Raw genomic sequence first — 21,928 nt, forward strand, 5'->3', positions numbered from 1 at the left:
CATCATCTATCCTCATCAGTCTTCAAAGAATGAAGCTTAGCTGAGAAGCAGTCCATAAGGTGGGTCCAACAGTAATTAGAATTCAACATTTCTCCACTATGTTCCTGCTCCCCCAGGGAGTCAAGGAGAGTGGGCATCTATTGAGATGCCCTTAATTTTTCAGTAGCACTTATGCAAATGCCCACTTATCCTTTCACTGAAGGATAAAACATTTTGCAACAGGTTGCTTCTAGAATTATCCACAAAGGATTAATCACAACCTATCCGATGCTTTATTGAGCTATGATGACTCCCAAAAAAGGGAATGGTCCAGTTTGGACTAATCAAGAACATATTCAAAGGATATGAGCTCCTTAGATCAGTGATTGGAGCAATAGAAGGAGGTAACCAGGCTAAAGAGACAGGATGTTCTAGGAACAAGGCACTACATGGTCGTAGGAACTGAGACAGGAAAGCATGGTAGAGGTTGCAGAAGTTGAGAGTGTCCTCAGTATGTTTGCGTATTCTGCAAACTAATCTCATGCCATGTGGAGACGGGATTTGGGATGAATGTAGACATAGGATGACTTAGGAGGCTGTTATAGGGTCTTGGAGAGAATTCCAGGGGCACAGACTCAGGCAGGTCCCTGGACCAAAAGGCTCAGCAGGCTGCCAGTCCAAGACCCAGCTGACAGGCTTGGTGAAGCTACTACCAACAGGGGCTTGTTTAGTCCCTAAATAACAGGGGACTAGACCAGGACATCAAACAAAGAACATCTGCATAATGTGCCTGCCTCAGGTCTGGATGATTTGGGGGAATCTAGGAGAAATTATGGAACCAGATTATAATTATAGTAATGGAAAGAGGACCCAGGAGACTGGAAAGGTTTGATCTAAAAACAGGTTCTGGGTGCAGAAAGCCAATGCAGGAAGGAGACAAGCCACACAGCAGAACTCTACCTCTAGTAACAAGCACCTGTAGTTCCTTTTGGATGGCTGAGAAGACTTGGACGACTATGAATCAGTCTGAGTATGGAAACTATGGTGTACCTTGAATGTCAAGAAAAGTCTATGAAGAGTTTAAGAGGCCACAATGCTCCTGTTTGCAGCTATACTTAAGCTAGACAGCTAGATGCAGAAGCCGATTTGCAATAGCAAACATCTCCAGATCCTTCCCTCCCATGCCCAGCGTTCTCATTTACTCTCTGATGCTCTGCTATAAAGTTGACTGCTATAAATACATACTGATAACATTTTTGGTAAGTTCAAATATTGCTGTGACTACCAGTCTTAGGAATCAGAGGGAACGATTTCCTATCACTACTAAAGGCAGAAGAAAAAACAAGGTTATATTTATAAGTGAATTCTACTTGTTACATAAAAATAAGTCAGGAAAATATGACTTGATTTTGTTTCAGTTCCTCCAAGAAATTCTCCCACCCACCCTCTAGCATCACTAGGAGGAATGAGTCAACATCTAAATTATCACAGACTTCTTTAACTGTCCTCCTTTTGGAGAAATTGTTGATATTCTATTTTTGTTTAAATATCCCCTTTGATGTGATAACTAGGTTAGTCTCTCACCCTTAATGAAGACATGAATTTCTAAAGATGCTTTTCTGAAGCCATGCAAACAAGTAGGTTATGATTAAAAAAAAAAATCCAACAATAGTAGAAGGTATGTAGGGGTTGTTCTCTACAGATATATCAATAAAATGCTTGTATTATATCAATGTGAATTCATACACTAGAAATTTATAAAAATACAAAATAATCTACTTAGAGAAGACTGATATTAATTATGGTAAGGGGAAATAATTGGACAGTGTCTTTTTCACTTAATACTCTTATTTAATACATATTTAACATGGATTTGTAGATGAGGCGTCCTGGGCTATAAGCCAGGAAGTAAAGAATCAAAATTGTCAAGGGATCCGTTTTCCATCTAAATTGTCATTCAGTGCTGAGTTTTGTTCAAGATACTTTGGATCCAAGAAACCAACTCAAGAAAAATCAAATGAATGAAGAGGAAAGATTTAAGAAGTTAACAGATAATCTTATGCATGCAGCCCATCCTTAAATAAAATAACATGAAACGAACTAATTAAACTAAACTGAATCTCCCTAGTTTTCAGGGCCCATTCAGTTTTCTCTGTCGGGCTGCTCTCTGTCACTACAGAGCCCTACACGAACACACAAGCCACCATGGCTTCTGTGCCCTGCATGTCACAGATTTTAAGTCCCTCATTCCAATTTTACAGACTCGTCATCAGCTGAGTTCCCCTTGGGTCAGATGTCCACTTTAGTTCAGTCAGGAACCGGCTCCTACATGGTTCCCTAGACCTGCTCCTGGCAGGGGGTGGGGGAGTGAAAAGGAGTGGAAGACACACAGTACGTGACACCGTCACAGAGATAGATTAGGACATAAATCAAAAGGTAAACAGGCTTCAGGGAAAATAGAGGTCAGTTCAGTAGAGCCTGGGGAGCAATAAAGCCTGACCCCCTCTCCCTCTCAAGACGTGGGGGGCCTGCCCAGAGCTCTTCAGCTACGCACAGCCACATGCAGAGAAGCCAACGCAGGCTTACCTCTGTCCCCACAGTCACCCATCTGCAAACAGTCAACCAATTTGGAGGGAAGAATTCCCTTTCCTTTTCCTTATGCATCCTGCCTTGGCAACTGTGGATGCTTAGACAAGTCTGTGGTGAGTTTAAGAGACCACACTGAACCTCCCACCTGCCACTACCTATGCACCAAGTATTTGGAGGGATAACAGATACTTCTCTATGTCCTACAGAAGACTTATAATGAAAATGATATCCCAGCCATCTAACCACACAGGGCACAAAGATTTCCATGTAAAGGTTTTCCATATTCAACCAATGAGAGAACAATGTGATAAGAAGAGTGGCGTATGCACTTTTAGTATTTTATGGTAGCAGAACAGATGAGTCTACCCAGCTCATGTTTTGGCTTCCAGAGTAAACTGGCAGCAGAGTCCAGGACCAAGAATCACTGCCCCATTTCTGTCTATAACAGGCCATGGGACTGGCTATCAACAGGGGACTGTGAATGCAGTGACAAAATTGAAAATGCTAATAAGGATGAGGCCTCAGAGATGGCAGGCCCTTCAGAGAGCAGGGAGCTGGTCCTCACACACAGTACAGGGGCAAGCAACCCTTCCCAGCCTGCCTGCCCATGCGGTTTCAGATGGGGCAAGCAGACTGCTGTTGGGCTCAGTCATGGAAATGTTAGCATTTATGTGATACTGTTCCCTAATTACAATGCCACTCTAAAAATGCAGAGTGCCCAAACCACATCACCAAACAAGGTGGGGAAGGACAATGTGCTTCTGAGCAATGGAAGTTCCATTCATCCACACGTATCCACACACACACTCACAATCCTTACATGCTTCAATATGAAGACACGGCCCTAAGGAGGGTAATTCTTCTGGTCATGTGACTAAAGGGTGGGATTTTAAGACAGCCCTGATTCAACTGTCACTTCCACCCATGGGTGGGTAAATATTTTTACACATGGGGAATTGCACGTGTGGCTGACACTTGGGAGGCAATTTTATAATTTATCATTATATATTAGCAAACAATAAAGGATACATCAAACTTTTCTCTCTTTAACTTTAGGAGCCTGTGTCTCTGGATCATTTAGGGAAAAACAATAAGAAGAAGCAACATCAGCTGCAATCTGGGAGCTCAGGATTTGGCATCTCTGATTTCCAACAACTTGACTGAAGGCAACACTTCCCTTTGTGTAAAATCATGCATAATTTGCATTCAGGGCAGGCATTAATCTGGTTAAAAGAGTTCTGAGTACAAATCAGGCCTTTTGAACATCTTAAATCAGGTCAGTTGCCACTTCTTTCCAACGTCTGACTGAACGTCCCAATTCCCCATCCAGGTTGGAAAGGAGAATCTAAACACCACGATTTACTTTCAAAGGCCGCTGGAAGCCCAGAAAATGGGGAGAGCAGGGTGCCAGTACCTGATGCTGCTCATGCTGCCTGTCTCGGACCCAAGTTTGCATCGCTCTAGCTGGCTGGCTACGATCTGCCGTTCAGCCTCCAGCTCCCGGGTCAGCCTTTCAAACTGCAATTCCTGAAAGAAACCAAGCAACAAGGTGAATGATGTCATCTCTGTGAAATGGGAGGTCCCAACTCAAGCGACAGAATGGCAGAGGGGAAAGCCCGGTTTTCCAAGGGGTCACATTAGAGAAACAGGATGTAACCCAGGGATGTGATGAGGATTGGAAGTTCAGACAGACTGCTGTCCACTCGCTTAAAAGGAGCTTACTTGAGATCTGCTCCAGCACCTGTAAAATGGGTTTAGCGTACTCATTCTGTAAGGTGGGCTGAGGATTAAATGACGTATGGCCTAGGAAACAGTTAGCAGCCTTGCTATTTCTGGCAGTTGGTCAGCTTCCAAGTGTCAGTAACATTCCTGACATTAAAACTGTAGCATTTAGTAAACAATTCCTTTGTTACCATGACTTAAAGACTGTGTTTACCCCCACTGGGCTTCTAACTGCTTCAGTATGCTAATCTGGTCTCCATATTACTTATGTATTATAGATTGAAGAAGATAATGCTTTAAAACCTGGCTTTTTCATGCTTCAAATTCCAGCAGAATAACAACATTACACATTCTATACAGTCTAATTACTAAAAGCACAATCTTTGAGATACATGATACATCACCTTTAAAAACGATCATGTGACTCAATGAAAACAGCTTCTGCAAAGCTGACTAAAGCGTAGGATTAACTTTAATGAAAAATGATTCAGACAGAACTTTAAGGATCTCAGCTATTCCAATGACAGCTAGTTGGTGTCATATTCTAGTCTTTTTATTTTTCCATACAGTTAAATTATTTAACAAACAATTACAACAAATCATGTGTTTTAACTAAAAATTTCAGGAACATATTTATGATTTCACACTTAACTTCACTGAAAAGATAAATTATCTGCACAGTTACATTTTGGAAATGAGAAAGCAAGAATGCTATCTCATACTGAAGCATCGGGTAGGGTCCGTTTTGGAGAATGAAAACTTCCAAAGTTGCACAGATTTTTCTTTCCAAAAAAGAAGATTTTATTTTATTCACTACCCTGGGATGGTCTCAGGTGAGATCTTTGAAATGTAAAACGTGGTGTGTCCCATACATATATTAAAACTACCCAGGCTCTTTTCCATGGGAGCAGATTTTTTTTTAAGACATTGACATTATTTGGGAGATTAAAGTAAAAGACACTTTGCAGATGAGAATTCAACCTTTTGCTTGAGGGAGCTAAGACTGAGGGGGTAAGCCGTTGGTTAAGTCCCAACTTTTCTTCTTGCATATTCTGAAGGGCACCAAGTATTGTTGGCAAGAAATAAATAACAAGACCTCTTCCAGATGCACTTTTTATATCTCACCTTCCTTCCTTCCCTCGCAAAGTCTCTTGCTTTGATAGTTCCCTCCCACAAAAATATCCAAGCTCTGGATTTTTTTTTCCAGACTTTAAAACATACTGTGTGTTCAATCTATCTGTGTAAGAGGAAGCTAACCTATACCTGTGCACTGACACCATCCTGAAACATAGCACAGAGCTCCTTACCACTACATGGATAGTAATGGTTCCTGTTATCTAAGGAGAAGTCTTAATTCACTGCATTTCCCTGGGACAGAGTGGAGACCATCAAGGTGACGTTACAGAGCTAGGGACTTCCAAGAAACTGAGGCAACCCAAAGACCACCCCCCCCCCTTCCAACCCTGATTCTGTGACTAAGTCAGAAAGATTTCGGACACATCACTCAGCAACAAGAATGAATTTGTTGAATGAATAGGAAAAGGGAAAGAGGTCACTCTGAGGGGAGGAAGTGGATCCCATCAGAGAGGAGAAGGACAACATGCCTCTCCTGCGTTCCAGTTTTTGTTGTTGTTATGTTCTCTCTAGATACAAATGACAGTAGAATGTATTTTGATGCATTACATGTATGGAGTATGACTTATTTTAATTAGGATCCCATTTTGTGGTTGCACATGATGTGGATTTCACTGATTGTGTATTTATATTTGTACACAGGAAAGTTATGTCCAGTTCATTCTACTGTCTCACCTTTTCCCATCTCCCATCCCTTCTCTTATTCCCCTTTGTCTAATCCAATGAACTTCTATTCTCTCTACCCCTCCCCCGGTATTATCTGTTAGCATCCATATATCAGAGAGAACATTCAGCCTTTGTTTTTTTTGGGGGGGGGATTGGCTTATTTCACATGACATGATAGACTCCAGTTCCATCCATTTAATTTATTCTATTAAGGATAATTCTATTCTTCTTTATGGCTGAGTAATATTCCATTGTGTATATATACCACATTTTCCTTATCCATTTATCTGTTGAAGGGCACTTTGGTTATTTCCATAGCTTAGCTATTGTTAATTGAGCTGCTATAAACATTGATGTGGTCACATTACAGTAGTATGCTGATTTTAAGTCCTTTGCATATATGCCAAAGAGTGAAATAGCTAGATCAAATGGTGGTTCCATTCCTAGTTTTCTGAGGAATCTGCATACTGCTTATTAGAGTGGTTGCACCAATTTGCAGTCCCATCAGCAATGTATGGGTGAACCTTTTCCCCACATCCTCACCAACATTTATTTTTACTTGTATTCTTGAATACTGCCATCCTGACTGGAGTTGAGATGGACTCTCACTGTAGTTCTAATTGGCATTTCTTCCAGTTGCTGAAGATGTTGAACGTATTTCGATATATCTTTTGACCATTCATATTTCTTCTGTGAACTGTCAGTTCAGTTACTCTGCTCATTTATTAATTGAATTATTTGTTTTTGTGGTATAAGTTTTTTTTTGAATTCTTAATTAAGCTCTATCTGAGGTATCTGTGGCAAAGATTTTCTCCTATTCTGTAGGCTCTCTCCATGTTCTTCATGGTTTCTTTGCTGTGAAGAAACTTTTTAGTTTGTAACACACCATTTATTGATTTTACTTCTTGTGTTTTAGGAATCTTGTTAAGGAATTTGGTTCCTAAGCTGACATGATGGAGAGTTAGGCCTACATTTTCTTCTTGCAGGCACAGGATCTCTGGTCTAATGCCTCGGTTCTTGAGTCAGTTTGAGTTGATTTGTGCAGGGTGAGAGAAAGGGGTTAGACTTCATTCTACTACTACATATGGATTTTCAGTTTACCCTGCACCGTTTGTTGAAGAAGCTATCTTTTCTTTAATGTATGTTTATGGTGCCTTTGTCTAGTATGAAGTAACTGTATTTATGTGGGTTTGTCTCTGTGTTTTCTACTTTGTTCCACTGGTCTTCATGTCTGTTTTTGTGCCAATACCATGATGTTTTTGTTACGACAGCCCCATAGTATAATTTAACATCTGGTCTCATGATGTCTCCTGCTCTACTTTCCTCATTAAGGATTGCTTTGGCTATTCGGGAATCCCATACAAAAATATATTAACGGTGGTGTACCATGATCAGCGCAGTTCATCCCAGGGATGCAAGGTTGGTGCAACATAGGAAATCAATAAATGTAATTCATCACATCAATAGGCTTAAAGACAAGAATCATGTGAATATCTCACTAGGGGCAGAAGAAGCATTTGACAAAGTTCAGCATCCATTCATGCTCAAAGCACTAGAAAAACTAAGGATAGGAACATACCTTGATGTTGTAAAGGTATAAATGCTAAATCCAAGGCCATCATCATTTTAAATGGAGAAAAATTGAAAGCATTTGCTCTAAAACCTGCAACAAGAAAGGGATGCCCTCTTTCACCACTTCTATTCAACATATTCCTTAAAACCCTTGCCAGAGCAATTAGAAGAAAAAAATTAATGGGAAACAAATAGAAAAAGAAGAACTCAAAGTATCCCTATTTGCCAACAACATGATTCTAAATATAGAAGCCCCCCAAATCGCCACCAGAGTGTTTCTAGAACTCATAAATGAACTCATCAAAGTAGTGGGGTACAATATTAACACCCATAAATCAATTGCATTCCTATACAGTAAGGGTGAATCAGCTGAAAGAGAAATTAGGAAGACTATCCCATTCACAATAGACTAAAAAAAGAGAGAGAAGGAAGGAAGGAAGGAAGGAAGGAAGGAAGGAAGGAAGGAAGGAAGGAAGGAAGGAAGGAAAAGGGGAAGGGGAAGGGGAAGGGAAGGGAAGGGAGGAAGGAAGGAAGGAAGAAGGAACAAGCTTGGAAAGGAATCTAACAAAATTAGTTTTCTCTATAAGGAAAACTACAGAACACTACAGGGAGAAATTGAAGACCTTAGAAAATGGAAAAACCTCCCATGTTCTTGGATTAATATGGTCAAAATGGCATGATACCAAAAGCACAATACAGACTCAACACAATTTTGATTAACATTCCAATGACGTTCTTCATAGAAATAGAAAAAGCAGTCATGAAATTCATTTGGAAATATGAGAATCCAAGAACAGCCAGTGCACTCCAGCTTTACTGGGGATCCCAGAGAAGATCCAGAGAGTCCTGCCAGGTGCACTTCTTGACTTTTGACTGTCAGCAGTGTGACATAAGACTTTTAAGTTCCCCTGCCATGGGGACTCCAGGTCACCTTGGCCCATGCTAACAGGTTCTAACTGGATTCAACCATACATTCTTACAGGTATGGTTTGGAGAAACCATCTTTATCTTCCAGAATCTCCTCTGTGAAAAGGGTCACAAAAGTCTCTCCCTTCAAAGTAATTGGATTTCTCTTATCAAAGTTATTTCTTTGCAAATAACAGGTACTTTGCTGAAGAATGTGATGTATTCCATCCACTTGGGCCAGGCAGGGGTGCAGGTAAAATTGCTTTTCAGCAAAGAAAGCATGTGGGGGTCAGCACAGTGGGCCCATGTTACAGAATTATACTCTTACCCTCCCATTCCCATCATCCCAGCTATCTGTCCCTTAACAGTGACACAGCACTAGGCTCTAACTGTACTCTAACTGTACTCAGGGTTCCCTAACTGTAGACTTCTGAGATGAGACACACCACCATGGGCTATGCTTGCTTCAGGTTCTGGGACAGAATGTTTTTTCCATGTTGTGTTGATGACCACTTCTTGATTTTCAAACTACCTTCCAAAACAGAGAAGCAGAGTTTCCAGCACTGTGCATCGTTGATGTATATCCACATTCCAACTGTTCTGTCTGAAGGATTGCCTTGGACCCTTCTTGCAGTATTTCTATTTTGGTGAATACTTTCAACTTGACATGACTTTTAAAAGTTTTTATTTCACCCTCATTTTTAAAAGACATGTTTGCTTCAGAGTCATCTTAATTGCACTGTTTCTGGCCAAAAATCTATAGTTAACTTAAACTTTATTTCTTTGTATATATGTTATCTTTTTTTCCATCTGCTTTAAAATTTTTTTCTCCATCACTGGTTCTGTACAATTTAATGATAATGTTCTCTGGAGTTGTTTTATTCAAGCTTCTTATACTTGGGTTTCATTGAGCTTCTCAGATTTGAGGTTTGATGGAAACTGTGATCTGAAACTATGTGGTTTGATAGAAACTATCAAACCAAAAAAAAAAAAAAATTGCCACTATTTCTTTTAAACATGTTTTCTCTTCTCCACTTTCTTCTCTCCTTCAGTGACTCAAGTTAAGTCCACATTATTTTACTTGGAGTTACTCCAACTCATAGATTCTCTTTCTTCTTAAACATTGTGTGTGTGTGTGTGTGTGTGTGTAATTTCTATTAGGATGGTAAAGTTAAATAATATTTTTTTTCTACCATGTTGAATCTACCAATAATCCCATCCAGTGAATTTTTATCTCAGACTGATGAATCAAACCCCTGTAGAATTTTTCCTTTGGGTCTGTCTTATATTTTCATGGCTCCATTTAACTTTTAACCCATGAAATACACTTACAGTTTTGTTAACGTCCTTCGGTGCTAACCCTAACATCTGTGCCGGTTTCAGCTGATCAGTTTTTCTCCTCCATGTGGGTCACAGTTCCCATTACTCTGGACGTATGGTGCTCTTTGATGAGAAACTTCTTTTACTTTGTTGGGCTCTAGATACCTTTGTATTCCTGCAAATATCTTCAGCTCTGTTCTGGGACACCACAAGTTACTTGAAGCTAATTTCACACTTTTGCCTTAATTAAGATTTGTTAGAGGAAACAGCCCAACATTTAAACTAGGGCAAATCTTTCTGCACTACTGAGGCAAGACCCTCCTGAGCACCCTCCTCTGGGCTCCATGAGCTTCCCAGCCTAACTGGTGAGTGCTGGCAGATGTTCTCAGCCCCTTTGCATGTAGGGGATCATTCCTTTTTATCCAATCAAATAGTCCCTCCTGGCCTCTGGCAGTTTTCTTACAATGATGGTCTGCTCTGCTCTGCCCCTGTGGACTGTCTGTCTGCTACCTCGGTCGGCGAACTTCAGATGACTTTACCTCCCTCACATCCCCGTGTTGTCTTCCCACTAAGGCTCCTCTGGGTCCCACCTTCTTGCAGTGTAGTGGGAAACCTGTCCCAAGGCCTGTCTCTGGCCATATAAATGTTCTAAGCCTTATTAGGAGTGCTTTTAGGCCACTGCATGTCACTGGAGTGGGGAGCTCTCCAGACATAATCACCCACCCTACCCTGGCATGGCACTATGTTTGGAATTGATACTGAGTTATTGAGGAACATCTGTGACCCACACACAATGAGAGCAGAGTATCTTCCAACAAGTGGATGAGCTCCTCTGGGGCTGGGGTGCTTACAAGTGGGTGGAATGGCATTCTCCAGGTCTAAGTCAGTTTGGTGTTTGGAGGAAGGACAGACAGGCCTCTTGTGACCCATAAGCCTCTGAATTTCTTAAAGAATGTGGGATGGAAAAGTATTCAAGAAAAGGTACCTTGCTAATGAGGACAGTGGAGTATGCAATAAATCAACTAGAAAAATAAAAGTATGTGAACATACTTTTATTTAGTTTAAGGAATGGAAATTTTTAAGGAATGGAAACATTTAGACTGAATTGTGAATTAAAATAGATGTGTGATGATCTTGCTCATCTGAGAAGATAAAGAGAGACTGGACACTACACGTGGAGAAGGGAGAAGACGGAGGTGGCACTGTGTGGCGGAAGACATGCCACTCCTCTATAAGGCTGAGAAATCAGTGATTGACAGAAAACAGGGAAGCAAGATTCATGCTCAGGCTCATTGCCAGAAGTAGGAGAGCAACCCCAAGACCCCCCAAGACTGCTCTGTGCCCTGTAAGAACTGTTACATCCGCCATTCGTCAGGAGGAAGATAAGAATGTGGACCAGCACCTTCCAGACACAGTGGAGGTACTAGCATAGTCCTCATGTGTTCAGACAGCATCGTGGCCAGCATGTGGGTGAGGAGCAGAAAGAGAACCTAGACTGGACAAGCTCAACCATGCTGTTGACAGTTCAGGGCCCTCCACCCTCGGAACTCAACGAAGAATCATTCTTCAGCTGGGTCAGGTTCAGATCAGAAAAGAAAATCTACCAACATGGAGTATGTTCATGATGGAATACTATTCAGCCTAAACAAGAAGGAAATTCTGTCACCTGTGACAACACCAATGAATTTGGAGGGCATTATGTTAAAGTGAAATAAGCAAAAGAAGACAAAATATCACATGATCTCACTTTTCTGTGGAATCTGCAGAAAGATTCCTGGAAGCAGAATCGGGTCTTCCGATGGCCAGCGGTGGAGATTCAGGTTTCAGGAGATCAAGTTGGTCAAAGGATACAAATTCCAGTTAGACAGGAGGCATAAGTTCAAGGGATCTAATGTACAACATGGTTATTACAGTTAATAAATTATATCTTATTCAAAATTGATGAGAGTAGATTCATGAGTTCTCATAATCTATGAGGCGATGTCTGTATTAATTAGCTTAATTAAGCTATTCCACTATGTATATATATTTCATATAAACATTTTTACATGCTAAATATATAAATTTTATTTGTCAATTAAAATGAATTAGATAGATACTATGAAAAAAGAGACATGGGCTGGGGGTAGAGCTTAGTGGCAGAGCACTTGCCTATCATGTGTGAGGCACTGGGTTCAATCCACTGTACCACATAAAAATAAATAAATAAACATATTGTGTCCATGTACAACTAAGAAAAAAATTTAAAAAGAGACATAATACTACCCCCTCCTCCAAACATCAAATCACGGTTTATGCCTCAGCTCTTGTACTTGTTTTATTATAATTATCTATTCAGGTGCGTGTATACCTGCTAGACTGAGAAAATCTTCAGGAAGGAACTGGGCTCTAACCTGCAGTTTGATCTCTGAGCCAAATACCTGGCACACAGTTGGGTTAGAGGCGTTTGTTCACGAACACATGGCTCAAGATCCTGGTCACAGCTCCCTGAATGGAACTGAGACATTGTTACACCCTCATTTCTCCAAAGAAGTTATCTCATGATCACAAAGTATTCTCATGTGAGAATACTTCTGCAGGACATCTGGAAAATCAGCAGCTCTGTGAACTGTCTCCATCATAACATTCTCAGGACTTCCTACTCTATACCAGTACAAGGATATAAATGCACAAGCATTACTTGAAGGGGCTGTGAAATGTTCAAGTGTTTTGGTTTGGATCTTGAATGTTGAGAAGCTCATGTGTTGAATGCTTAGTGCCCGATGCAACAATGTCCACAGGAGGGGCTTTTGGGAAGTGATTGGCTCCTGAGGTCTCTGTCCTCATCAGTAGATTAATCTATTTAATGAATGAATAAGTTGAATGGACTACTGGAGGTAAAGGAAACTGTAGGCAGGTGTGACAAGTTTGAAGGAACTAGGTCACTGGGGGCATGCCCTTGGGGACTACATCTTGTCCCAGCATCCTGCCCCAACTCTGCTTTATTTTTTAATGTTCTGCCTTTGAACAGACCCACAGCAATTGAAGCCACCTATCACAGACTGAGACCTCAGAAACCATGAGCCAAACGAATATTTTCTCCTATAATTTGTGTTTTTGGTCACAGCAATGTAAAACTGACACACTATGTAATGCTCCTTTTGCTTAAATATCTTCTTTGTTTTTATTTTTAACCACTGACTGTAATATTGTGCACACACACAAATATAAATACAAAAAAATTAACCATATATACAATTGACCATATGTACAATTCCATAAAGGAAAATATGTGTCATTGTTTTCAAATCCAATTATTCATGTAAAAATTGAAATGGGTAGAATATTCATCAGGTTGCTTGGTGCAGGGGCACACACTTGTAATCACAGCAAGGAGATGCCGAGGCAGGAGGATTGCAAGTTTGAGGCCAGCCTCAATCACTTAATGAGACCTCCAGCAATTTAGCAAGGCTGTCTCAAAATAAAATGTAAAACAGACTGGAGATGTAGTTCAGTGGTAAAGCGCCTTTGGGTTCAATCCTCAGTATCTATGTATCTATACACATCGGTACCTCTGTATATGAATGTATACATAGATAAGATAGATAGACTGATATAGATATCAGGTTCATTGCAAAAAAAGCAGTGATCCTTGTCCTCTCATTTTCTTTTCTTTGGAGGCAATAGTTTCAACTCCTTTGTCCTTTGTTCTGCCTAACACTGAAGTTTAATTACATGGGAAATCAGGACTTTGCCTATATATGATGGCAGACGGGGGGTGGTGCTAACCTTGCCTCTTACCTGTAGGAAAATGATGGATAAGTACCAGTACTGTAAGAATGAGAATCAAGAGATAGAGACACAGACTTTCAACAGTTTGAATTCCCTATGTCAAACTGTTTTGTCCTTTTACTTACTTACCCATATAGTTATTATGAATCCAACCTAAAACTCCCCCAATTTGTGTAACTCTTTCCTCAACACAAACACAGGCACAGACTACCAACCCCAGCTAATGAAGACATCACTGTGGCAGCCTCTGACCTGCTCCCCCCTGCCCGCGTGGCATGTGGCTTCCTGGGATCTCCTGCCCTCTCCACACGCGGTTTCCTCTCCCTCCTCTTGGTGAATGCCCCACCTCTCTACCTGCTGTCTTCTTCATACTCTATTTCTGTCCTGGTGGGAAATGATTTGCAGGTGGGGAGAATGACTGAGAGGCAATTTTCGTGACTTTGCACATCTCACTGTTATTATTCTATTCACACGCTTGGTTAAGAGCAGGGCTGTGTGCAGAGTAGAGAATGAAATTCTGGATTGAAAATCATTTCCCCTCAAGTTTCTAGAAAGAGCTTCATTATCCTCTACTCTACAATGCTACTGTTAGGGAAGTGAGAAAGATTTTGGGATCTAGGGTGTGTGTGTGTGTGTGTGTGTGTGTGTGTGTGTGTGTGAGTGAAATTTCTTTTACTGTTTCCCAGAAAATTTGTTGAATCTTTTGTTTGTCCCAGTGTTCTAAATGTTGATCTGTCTTGATATGACATTTTTAGATATTTTGCTGCACATTGAGTAGCACATTTAAATCTTTCAATGTAGAAACATTTTGGTTCTAGGTAGTTCTATTTAATATTTTCAAATGACTTTCTCTTCCCCCTTTTGAGTTTCTCATGATGCTATTTTTCTGAAGCTCTCATTATTCAGATACTAAATCTTCATCCCACCCATCCTGTATTTTCTTCTAACATTTTCTTCTTTTTCTTTTCTCTTTTGCTTTGCTCTCTGGAAAGTTTTCTCAACTTAATCATATAAGTCTATAGTGAGTTATTCCTTGCTGTTATTATGCTTTTCATTTCTGAGAGGTATATTTTATTCTCAGCGTAATCTTTTAATTAGCATCTGGCATTTATTCTGTCAATGCAAAATCATCTCCTTTCTTTCTGCACGATGTTAATGCCATTGTTATTTTTGTTTTTCTGTCTGCATAGTTCCTGTTTCACAAGAATTTCTGACGTTTTAGAACCTATCTTTTATATTATTGGGTCTTTGAAATTTATCTTCAGTTCTCTGGCCATTGGCTTATATTTGAGAGAGAGAGAGACAGAGAGAGAGACAGAGAGATAGATAGAGAGAAGAGAGAGAAAGAGAGAGAGAGTGTATGTGTGTGAGTGTGAGAGAGAGAGACAGAGAGAGGACTGATCATGCCTCATGCATTTCCAGGAGAATTACTGGGTGTGTCTCCATGATGCAGAAGCCCAGGAAAGACTTTACCAAGATACAGCTTTGAGTGTCAACATCTGGCTATAGCTCTTCCAAAAACTTGTGTTGAAGTAAAGCTGGGTAGAGGATGAAGTGAGGCATGAAGCTTTGCAGGTAAAATTCTAGCTGTTCAATACTCTACTTCTCATGCCCTTCCTTGAGGGCCTCTCCAGAGAAATTATAGTCCGTCATATTGGAGTCTGATATCTAAACTGGGTTTCAGACAATTTAGTTTACTGCTGTATTTCAAGCTCCATTCCCTATATCTACATACCTTTAACATAATTTTATGTATATGTTGGGCTAGGTTTTAACCTTTCCCCACCACTTAGAACTCTGCTACCTGGGGTGTGATGAGTCATTTACCATTCTATCTCCATCCACCACTTTTTATTCTATTTTCTTCTGCTTTCATTTATTTTATTTATTTATTGGTGCAAGGGATTGAAACTAAGGCCCTGTGCATGCTAAGCAAATACTCCTACCATTGAGTCACATTCCCAGCCCATTCCCCAATTCTAAGACACACATTTTTCACACTTTCATATCTCTGAGTTTACTCTTTCTTGAGTTACAATGAGCTACATTTGGTAGTGCATAATGGTATAACTGGTGCTGTCTTCACAGAACTTGAAGTAATTCTAGTAACAAATGGACTCAAACTTGATAAATTATAGTTCTTTTTCTTTTATCTACCTACTTTCTATGTTTTTGTACTCATATTCTCTTTTAAAAATCTCCTTGCCATTTACGGCAAGGGAGTAGGGGTTAATTTGAGGGTTCAATCCATCTTCTTTATTTGAAGGTCAGGAAATTTCCTAAAAGGACGTAGGACTCTCAAAGCAAAGGAGGACAAGCCAGAGTGACAGTGAGACTAAAGCACCCTGGTCTTTGCACCATCTGCTGAAATCCCTGAGCTAGAACAATCTACCTTGCCTAGGTTGGTCTGTGTGCTCTCTTTCCAAGCATAACTATCCTCCAGTGTGCTGGTCATGTTCCTGGTGGGGGAGATTCTTAAACACATCTGAAGTCTGATACTGCAAGACTCAGTCAATTTTCCTACTGTGCCCTCTATTTCTGGAATTTGGGTTCATACCTTGTTTTATTTTGAGCAAATCTGTGGGTGAGAAATAAAGATAGCAATCATTCTTTAGGCCTATATTCTTTTTTTTTTTTGTGAACTCAACTTTCTACCATTTCTGTGCCTACTGTTGGTTTCATTTAATGGTTACTTTGTCTGTGTTGTGAGATATACCACCCCATATATACTTCTGCTCTCCTTTGACCTCTTCCCTCCCCGCTGCCTAAAAATGCTCACTGCCAAATGTCCCCATTGACTTCTATTGGATCACAGAAGATTGTCCATTTCCCCCAAAGATTACCTTCAGCTTCCACGTTTCTTTCATCCGCCCCATTTCTTGGCCATCCTGCCTATACATCCTTGTTCTCAGAAGCACCACTGCTAAGTGAGCCATATATAAAATAAGAGAATGAAAACTCATTGATATTTCTCTTCAGGTGCTAAGAGTCAATGGTTTTAGGGTGTCTGACAGTAGCTATGCGTGCAATCATGTTGCAAAACGAAGCCTCAAATAAATCATGGTCCTTGCCATGGTCTAAACCTTACCAGTGGATATTGTTCTACCTCAGAAGGACTGTGGCTTCTGCATCCCATTTTCCCACTGTATAGGTGAGCTTTTGCTCCCTAGTGTCCCTCATTTGTACCCATCAAGGATTTGAACTCTCAAGTCATCCTGAGCCATCTTTTATCTCACATCAATTTTAATTCCCATTTCACATGAATGATTTGACTTCAGGGCCACACCTCTTGGCAATGTTAATTTCATCCCACTCAGACATGGAGCCAGCCAAGTCTGAAGGGAAGGTGGCAAAATGACAGGGTGATAACAGGAAGCCCACAGCAAAGTGTCCACAAACCTGGGAAGAGCGCTCCATGATGTCAGACGGAACAGAACTAATCAATGTCAGCCGTGAGCCCGCGCAGACCTGAGTGGCGAGTCAAAAACTACGGCCAAGAGCTGTCCACAGAAGTTTACAGAACTGACAGACTAATGTTTTAAACAACCACAGTGTCATTCTGGGTCACCTAGCAAGATGGCAGATGACAAGAATCAGCACTCTGCAGCAGAATCATAGGCACCTTTCCAGAACAGTTTCAATAAAATATTACAAAACACCCTTGACAGCCAACTCCCTCTGCCCCATCTGCTTCGCTCTGCCATTTTATCTCACCAAATGTCTTGCCAGCCAAATAAAGTCTGCTTACCAGTCCACTTAGTCCACCTCAAAGATGGGACTCTGGAAATTAAGGCCACATTTGTCAGTGATGCAAGGTGAGGTCACATTCTCTGGTATATTCCTCAGAATTTCAAAATAAAAACTCCAGGTAAGAGTGCTCTAAGATGTGCATTCTGACCGTTGATTTCTGCATCCATACTAGCTTGGGTGTGATGTTGTATTTATAGCAATGGTAGATAATAAGGGCAGTAGGTATTTTCAGTATTCACTTACCACGTACGCTGCTTTGCTCAGTGTTTTACATGTTTTTACACAGTCATTACACAGACGAGCCCAATAAGGTAGGGATATTCTTTGAGATATTTCAATATTAAAGATGCTATCTAGCTTCCTAAAGGTATGGCAGGACTGGTACTGCCAGCTATTGGTTCCGAACCCACAGCCCCAGAACTCCAGGACTACTTGCATTCAGTGTCAACATGGACATGTGGAGCCAGCAACAGGGCAGCCAAAATAGCAGCATAAAATTCTTTAGCAGAAATACCTAAAGCTCATCATTTCATGTTCTTTTCTTAGTTTTACCCACCTGCCTGGAAATCAAATGCTAGCATTATTTGGTGCGATCACAGGAAGAATGATGTGTTGTAACATTAAAGTTCACAGTATAATGGAAACATTTCCTTCTAATATCGGCCCTTAACATTTTTTTGGGGGGGAGCCTCTAGAAAACTTAGGTATACCCAACATGCACAATGAAGAGATGGAAGAATCCTCTCCAACACTCTGCACCCCTTTTTTCCAAATCCCTTCCTCTTCTCTACCCTTCTTCTTTCTGTTCTTCAAGTCTAGGGAAAATGCCTTTTCCTTTCAATTTTGCAGTGATGAATCACAACACAGTTTCAACTTATTACCATCTGTTCCATATGAGTACACTCCTCATACCTGGACTCCATACCCATGGGGAGAATTGACCACCACAGTAATAACAATGCTTAATTGAATTCACCTAATTACATGTCTGTCTCCTCTCTCAACCACCTCCATGGTAAAACCTTGTTGCGTATTATCTCTTTCTTCTCACCTAGCATGGAGTGTACTCAGTGAATGAGGGATGGGTAATGGAGGCTCAACAAATAGTATTTGAATACATATTGAAATTATGAATGTTAATTCATAATTTCAGTCACCGGTGCAGTAGTGTGCAATAGTACGTATGCATGGGACAAGCTCACTAAATGTATCTGAGAAAATGTAGAAGATGAGATTTACTTTAGTGTTAGTTTGAATGCCAAATCTCCAGGATCTTTTTTCATGAACTGTTCATTTGTGTTCTCTCTCATATCATTGATAACTTTTGTATAACTACATTTCTTTAGGAATAATTCTACTCAACAGAAATATTTGAGAGATAACAAAAGAACGATGCTTATTCTTCCTTAATTGACACTCTTCATTGGAACCAAGTTGCTGAATATTCACATCAGTGGAATCATTTTGTAAATTCTCCAACCAAGGCACATGGTACAGGGACCATCGGCCCTTCACCTGACGTCCTTTTCATATTTTACTTTTTGGCCTCTCCTGGCCACTTGAGACAGACTCTTCTGCTGGATTCTGGGAACTCTGGGGGAATCCTGTTTCCTTCCCTCTTCTCATTCTCTTCTGTGGGTGTCTTTCTTTCTTAAGTGATGCTTTTTCTTGTGATTATTTTAACTTCTATTTTCCTATTTTTTCTCTGAATAATTGTGTGTTCATTTCCACAACTCAATGACTAGCTCTTGGTATTTATGCAATCACCCAATGACACCCAATCCCCAAAACCCAGAGTTCAAAATCAGTCAACCAGAACCCACAATGTTTCCCCATTTTTCTGTTTTCTTATCTCACTGAATGACTACATCATTTATCCAAGTCACTTAATCCACAAATTTCTCTATCATTTGTCCCCTCCAGACATGCAAAACTGTCATGTCCAGTCTGTCCCTGGCTGATCTATGAAGCTCTGCAGTCCTGGCACCAATGTCTCCTACCCAGACACAAGACCTCAGCATCTTGGAGTCCCCTCCTTGGTTCATAGATATTTTTCTCCATGTAAAAGCCAAATGTCATCTTTACAAAACAACGACTGTGATTATGTTCTCCAACTATTTAGAATCTTCAATGACTCCTTATTGCCTGAAGATAAAAATTATTAGAATTTAATCCTGTGATGACTCAACATTTTATAACAGTGAAAGAAATATTTCTTACCACATCATCAAAATTTGTCTCTTACATCTAGATATTAAATTGAGGGATTGAAGATGCTGAACAAATATTTTTCGGTATCCCCATTCCAATGTATATTTGGTTTATGCAAAAACATATAGAGCTGGGGATGTAGCTCAGGGGTAGACGGCTTGCTTAGCACAGGTGAGGTCCTGAGTTTGATCCCCAGCACTGCAAAACCAAAACCAAAACCAAACCCCTCAAAACACAGGCTTCTGAATATTTATGTTGTACTATTCTAAATTACAGAAATAGCCTGTAACAATTAAATATTTTCATCATGTGTCCTTCTGAGACTTAGAACTGTTTCATAGTTTCTAACAATAGTTACAGGAAAGTTACTCCGATCTTCAAAGATATTCTTGTTTACTTGTCCACCAAGAAGCATCTGTAAAAATTTTCAGAGACGGGAAAACTGACTTGCTTTGACTTGGGAAAATACCCAGAGATATTTGCTTTCTATGGACCTAGCCTCCAAAGTCCTCTGTCCAAACTGTGAAGTCCACATATTAAAAAATTTATCATAAATATAAAACCGATATTTTCAGATAGAATTCCCCTGGCATCATTTGCATGGTAGAATAATCCACTTTCCATCATTTACCCTCTTCTTGGTCTAAAATTCTCTAATGAGTTAGAATATTTTGTTTTCTAGTTTTATTTTTTTTATTTGTTATTTTTAGATATACATGAGAGTAGAATGTATTTTGACATATTATACCTACATGGAGTATAATTATTTTAATTAGGGTCCCATTCTTGTGGTTGAAACAATGTGATTACACTGGTTTCTTATTCATTTATGAACATAGGAAACTTGTGTCCGATTCATTCTACTGTCTGATTCCAATCCCCCATCCCTTCTCTTCATTCCCCTGTGTTTAATCCAATGAACTTCCTTTCCCCACCTGCCTTATTGTGTTAGCATCTCTATATGAGAGAGAATATTCAGCTTTTGTCTTTTGGGATTGGCTTATTTCACTTAGCATTGATAGTCTCCAGTTCCAAACATTTATGGACAAATGCCATGATTTCATTCTTCTTTATGGCTGAGTAATATTCCATTGTGTATATGTACCACAGTTTCTTTATCCATTCATCTGTTGAAGGGCATCTATGTTGGTTCTGTTAGCTCCAAAACAGACAGGAAGACCAATGGAACAGAACAGAAGACACAGAGACAAGCCCACATAAATACAGTTATCTCATACTAGACAAAGGTCCATAAACATACACTGGAGAAAAGATAGCCTCTTCCACAAATGGTACCGGGAAAACTGGAAATCCATATGTAGCACAGTGAAATTGAACCCCTGTGTCTCACCCTGCACAAAACTCAACTCAAATGGATCAAGGACCTAGAATTAGACCAGAGAACCTGCACAGACTAGAAGGAAATGTAGGCCCAACTCTCCATCATGTCAGCTTAGGAACTGACTTTCTCAACAAGACTCTTAAAGCACAAAAGTAAAATCAAGAATCACTAAATCAGATGGTATCAAACTAAAAACTTCTTTATAGCAAAAGAAACGACCAAGAATATGAAGAGACAGCCAACAGAACAGGAGAAAATCTGCTACCTGCACCTCAGTGCATTAAGGTCCAGTGTATATAAAGAACTAAAAAAAAACACTACCACCACAAAAACAAATTACCCAATCAATAAACAGGCAAAGGAACAGAACAAACACTTCACAGAAGAATACAAATGGTCAAAAAATATATGAAAAATGTTCATGTATGTTCAGCACATGAATGGATTAAAAAAATAAATAAAATCATGGCATTTGCAGGTAAATGGATGGCTTTGGAGAAGATAATGCTAAGTGAAGTTAGCCAATCCCAAAACACAAATGCTGAATGTTTTCTCTGATACAAGGTGACTGACTCATTGTGGGTTAGGGAGAGGGAGCATGGGAAGAATAGACGAACTCTAGATAGGGCAGAGGGGTGGGAGGGGAAGGGAGGAGACAGGGGGTTAACAATGATGGTGGAATGGGATGGACATCAATATCCAAAGTACATGTATGAAGACACATACTTTACAGAGATATGAAAAACTATGTTCTATATGTGAATTAAGAATTGTGATGCATTCCGTTGTCATATATTTAAAAAATATAGATAGATATGATAAATTGTGGTATAAAGGTGTAATAAGAATTGTAATGAAAAAAATAATAATAGAGCTCATGTATGATGGCATAATTTGGCATGAACATACTTTATATACAGAGTTACGAAAAATCGTGCTGTGAATGGATAATTATGATTGCAATGT

The 21,928-nt window shown here is 39.9% G+C and overlaps 1 protein-coding gene across 1 annotated transcript in view; it reads right to left on the bottom strand.

The window, feature by feature from the left end:
• Window positions 1-21,928, bottom strand: part of Ctnnd2 (catenin delta 2) — an 818,473-nt gene that overhangs the window by 502,571 nt on the left and 293,974 nt on the right. Inside the window, 1 exon segment of the mRNA XM_058583219.1 lies at window positions 3,983-4,095. Coding sequence (XP_058439202.1) covers window positions 3,983-4,095 — 113 coding nt within the window.

The sequence above is a fragment of the Marmota monax genome, unplaced genomic scaffold, assembly GCF_021218885.2.
Source record: "Marmota monax isolate L192 unplaced genomic scaffold, Marmota_monax_Labrador192_F-V1.1 WCK01_AAM20220418_F8-fsc00287, whole genome shotgun sequence".
Taxonomy (NCBI): domain Eukaryota; kingdom Metazoa; phylum Chordata; class Mammalia; order Rodentia; family Sciuridae; genus Marmota; species Marmota monax.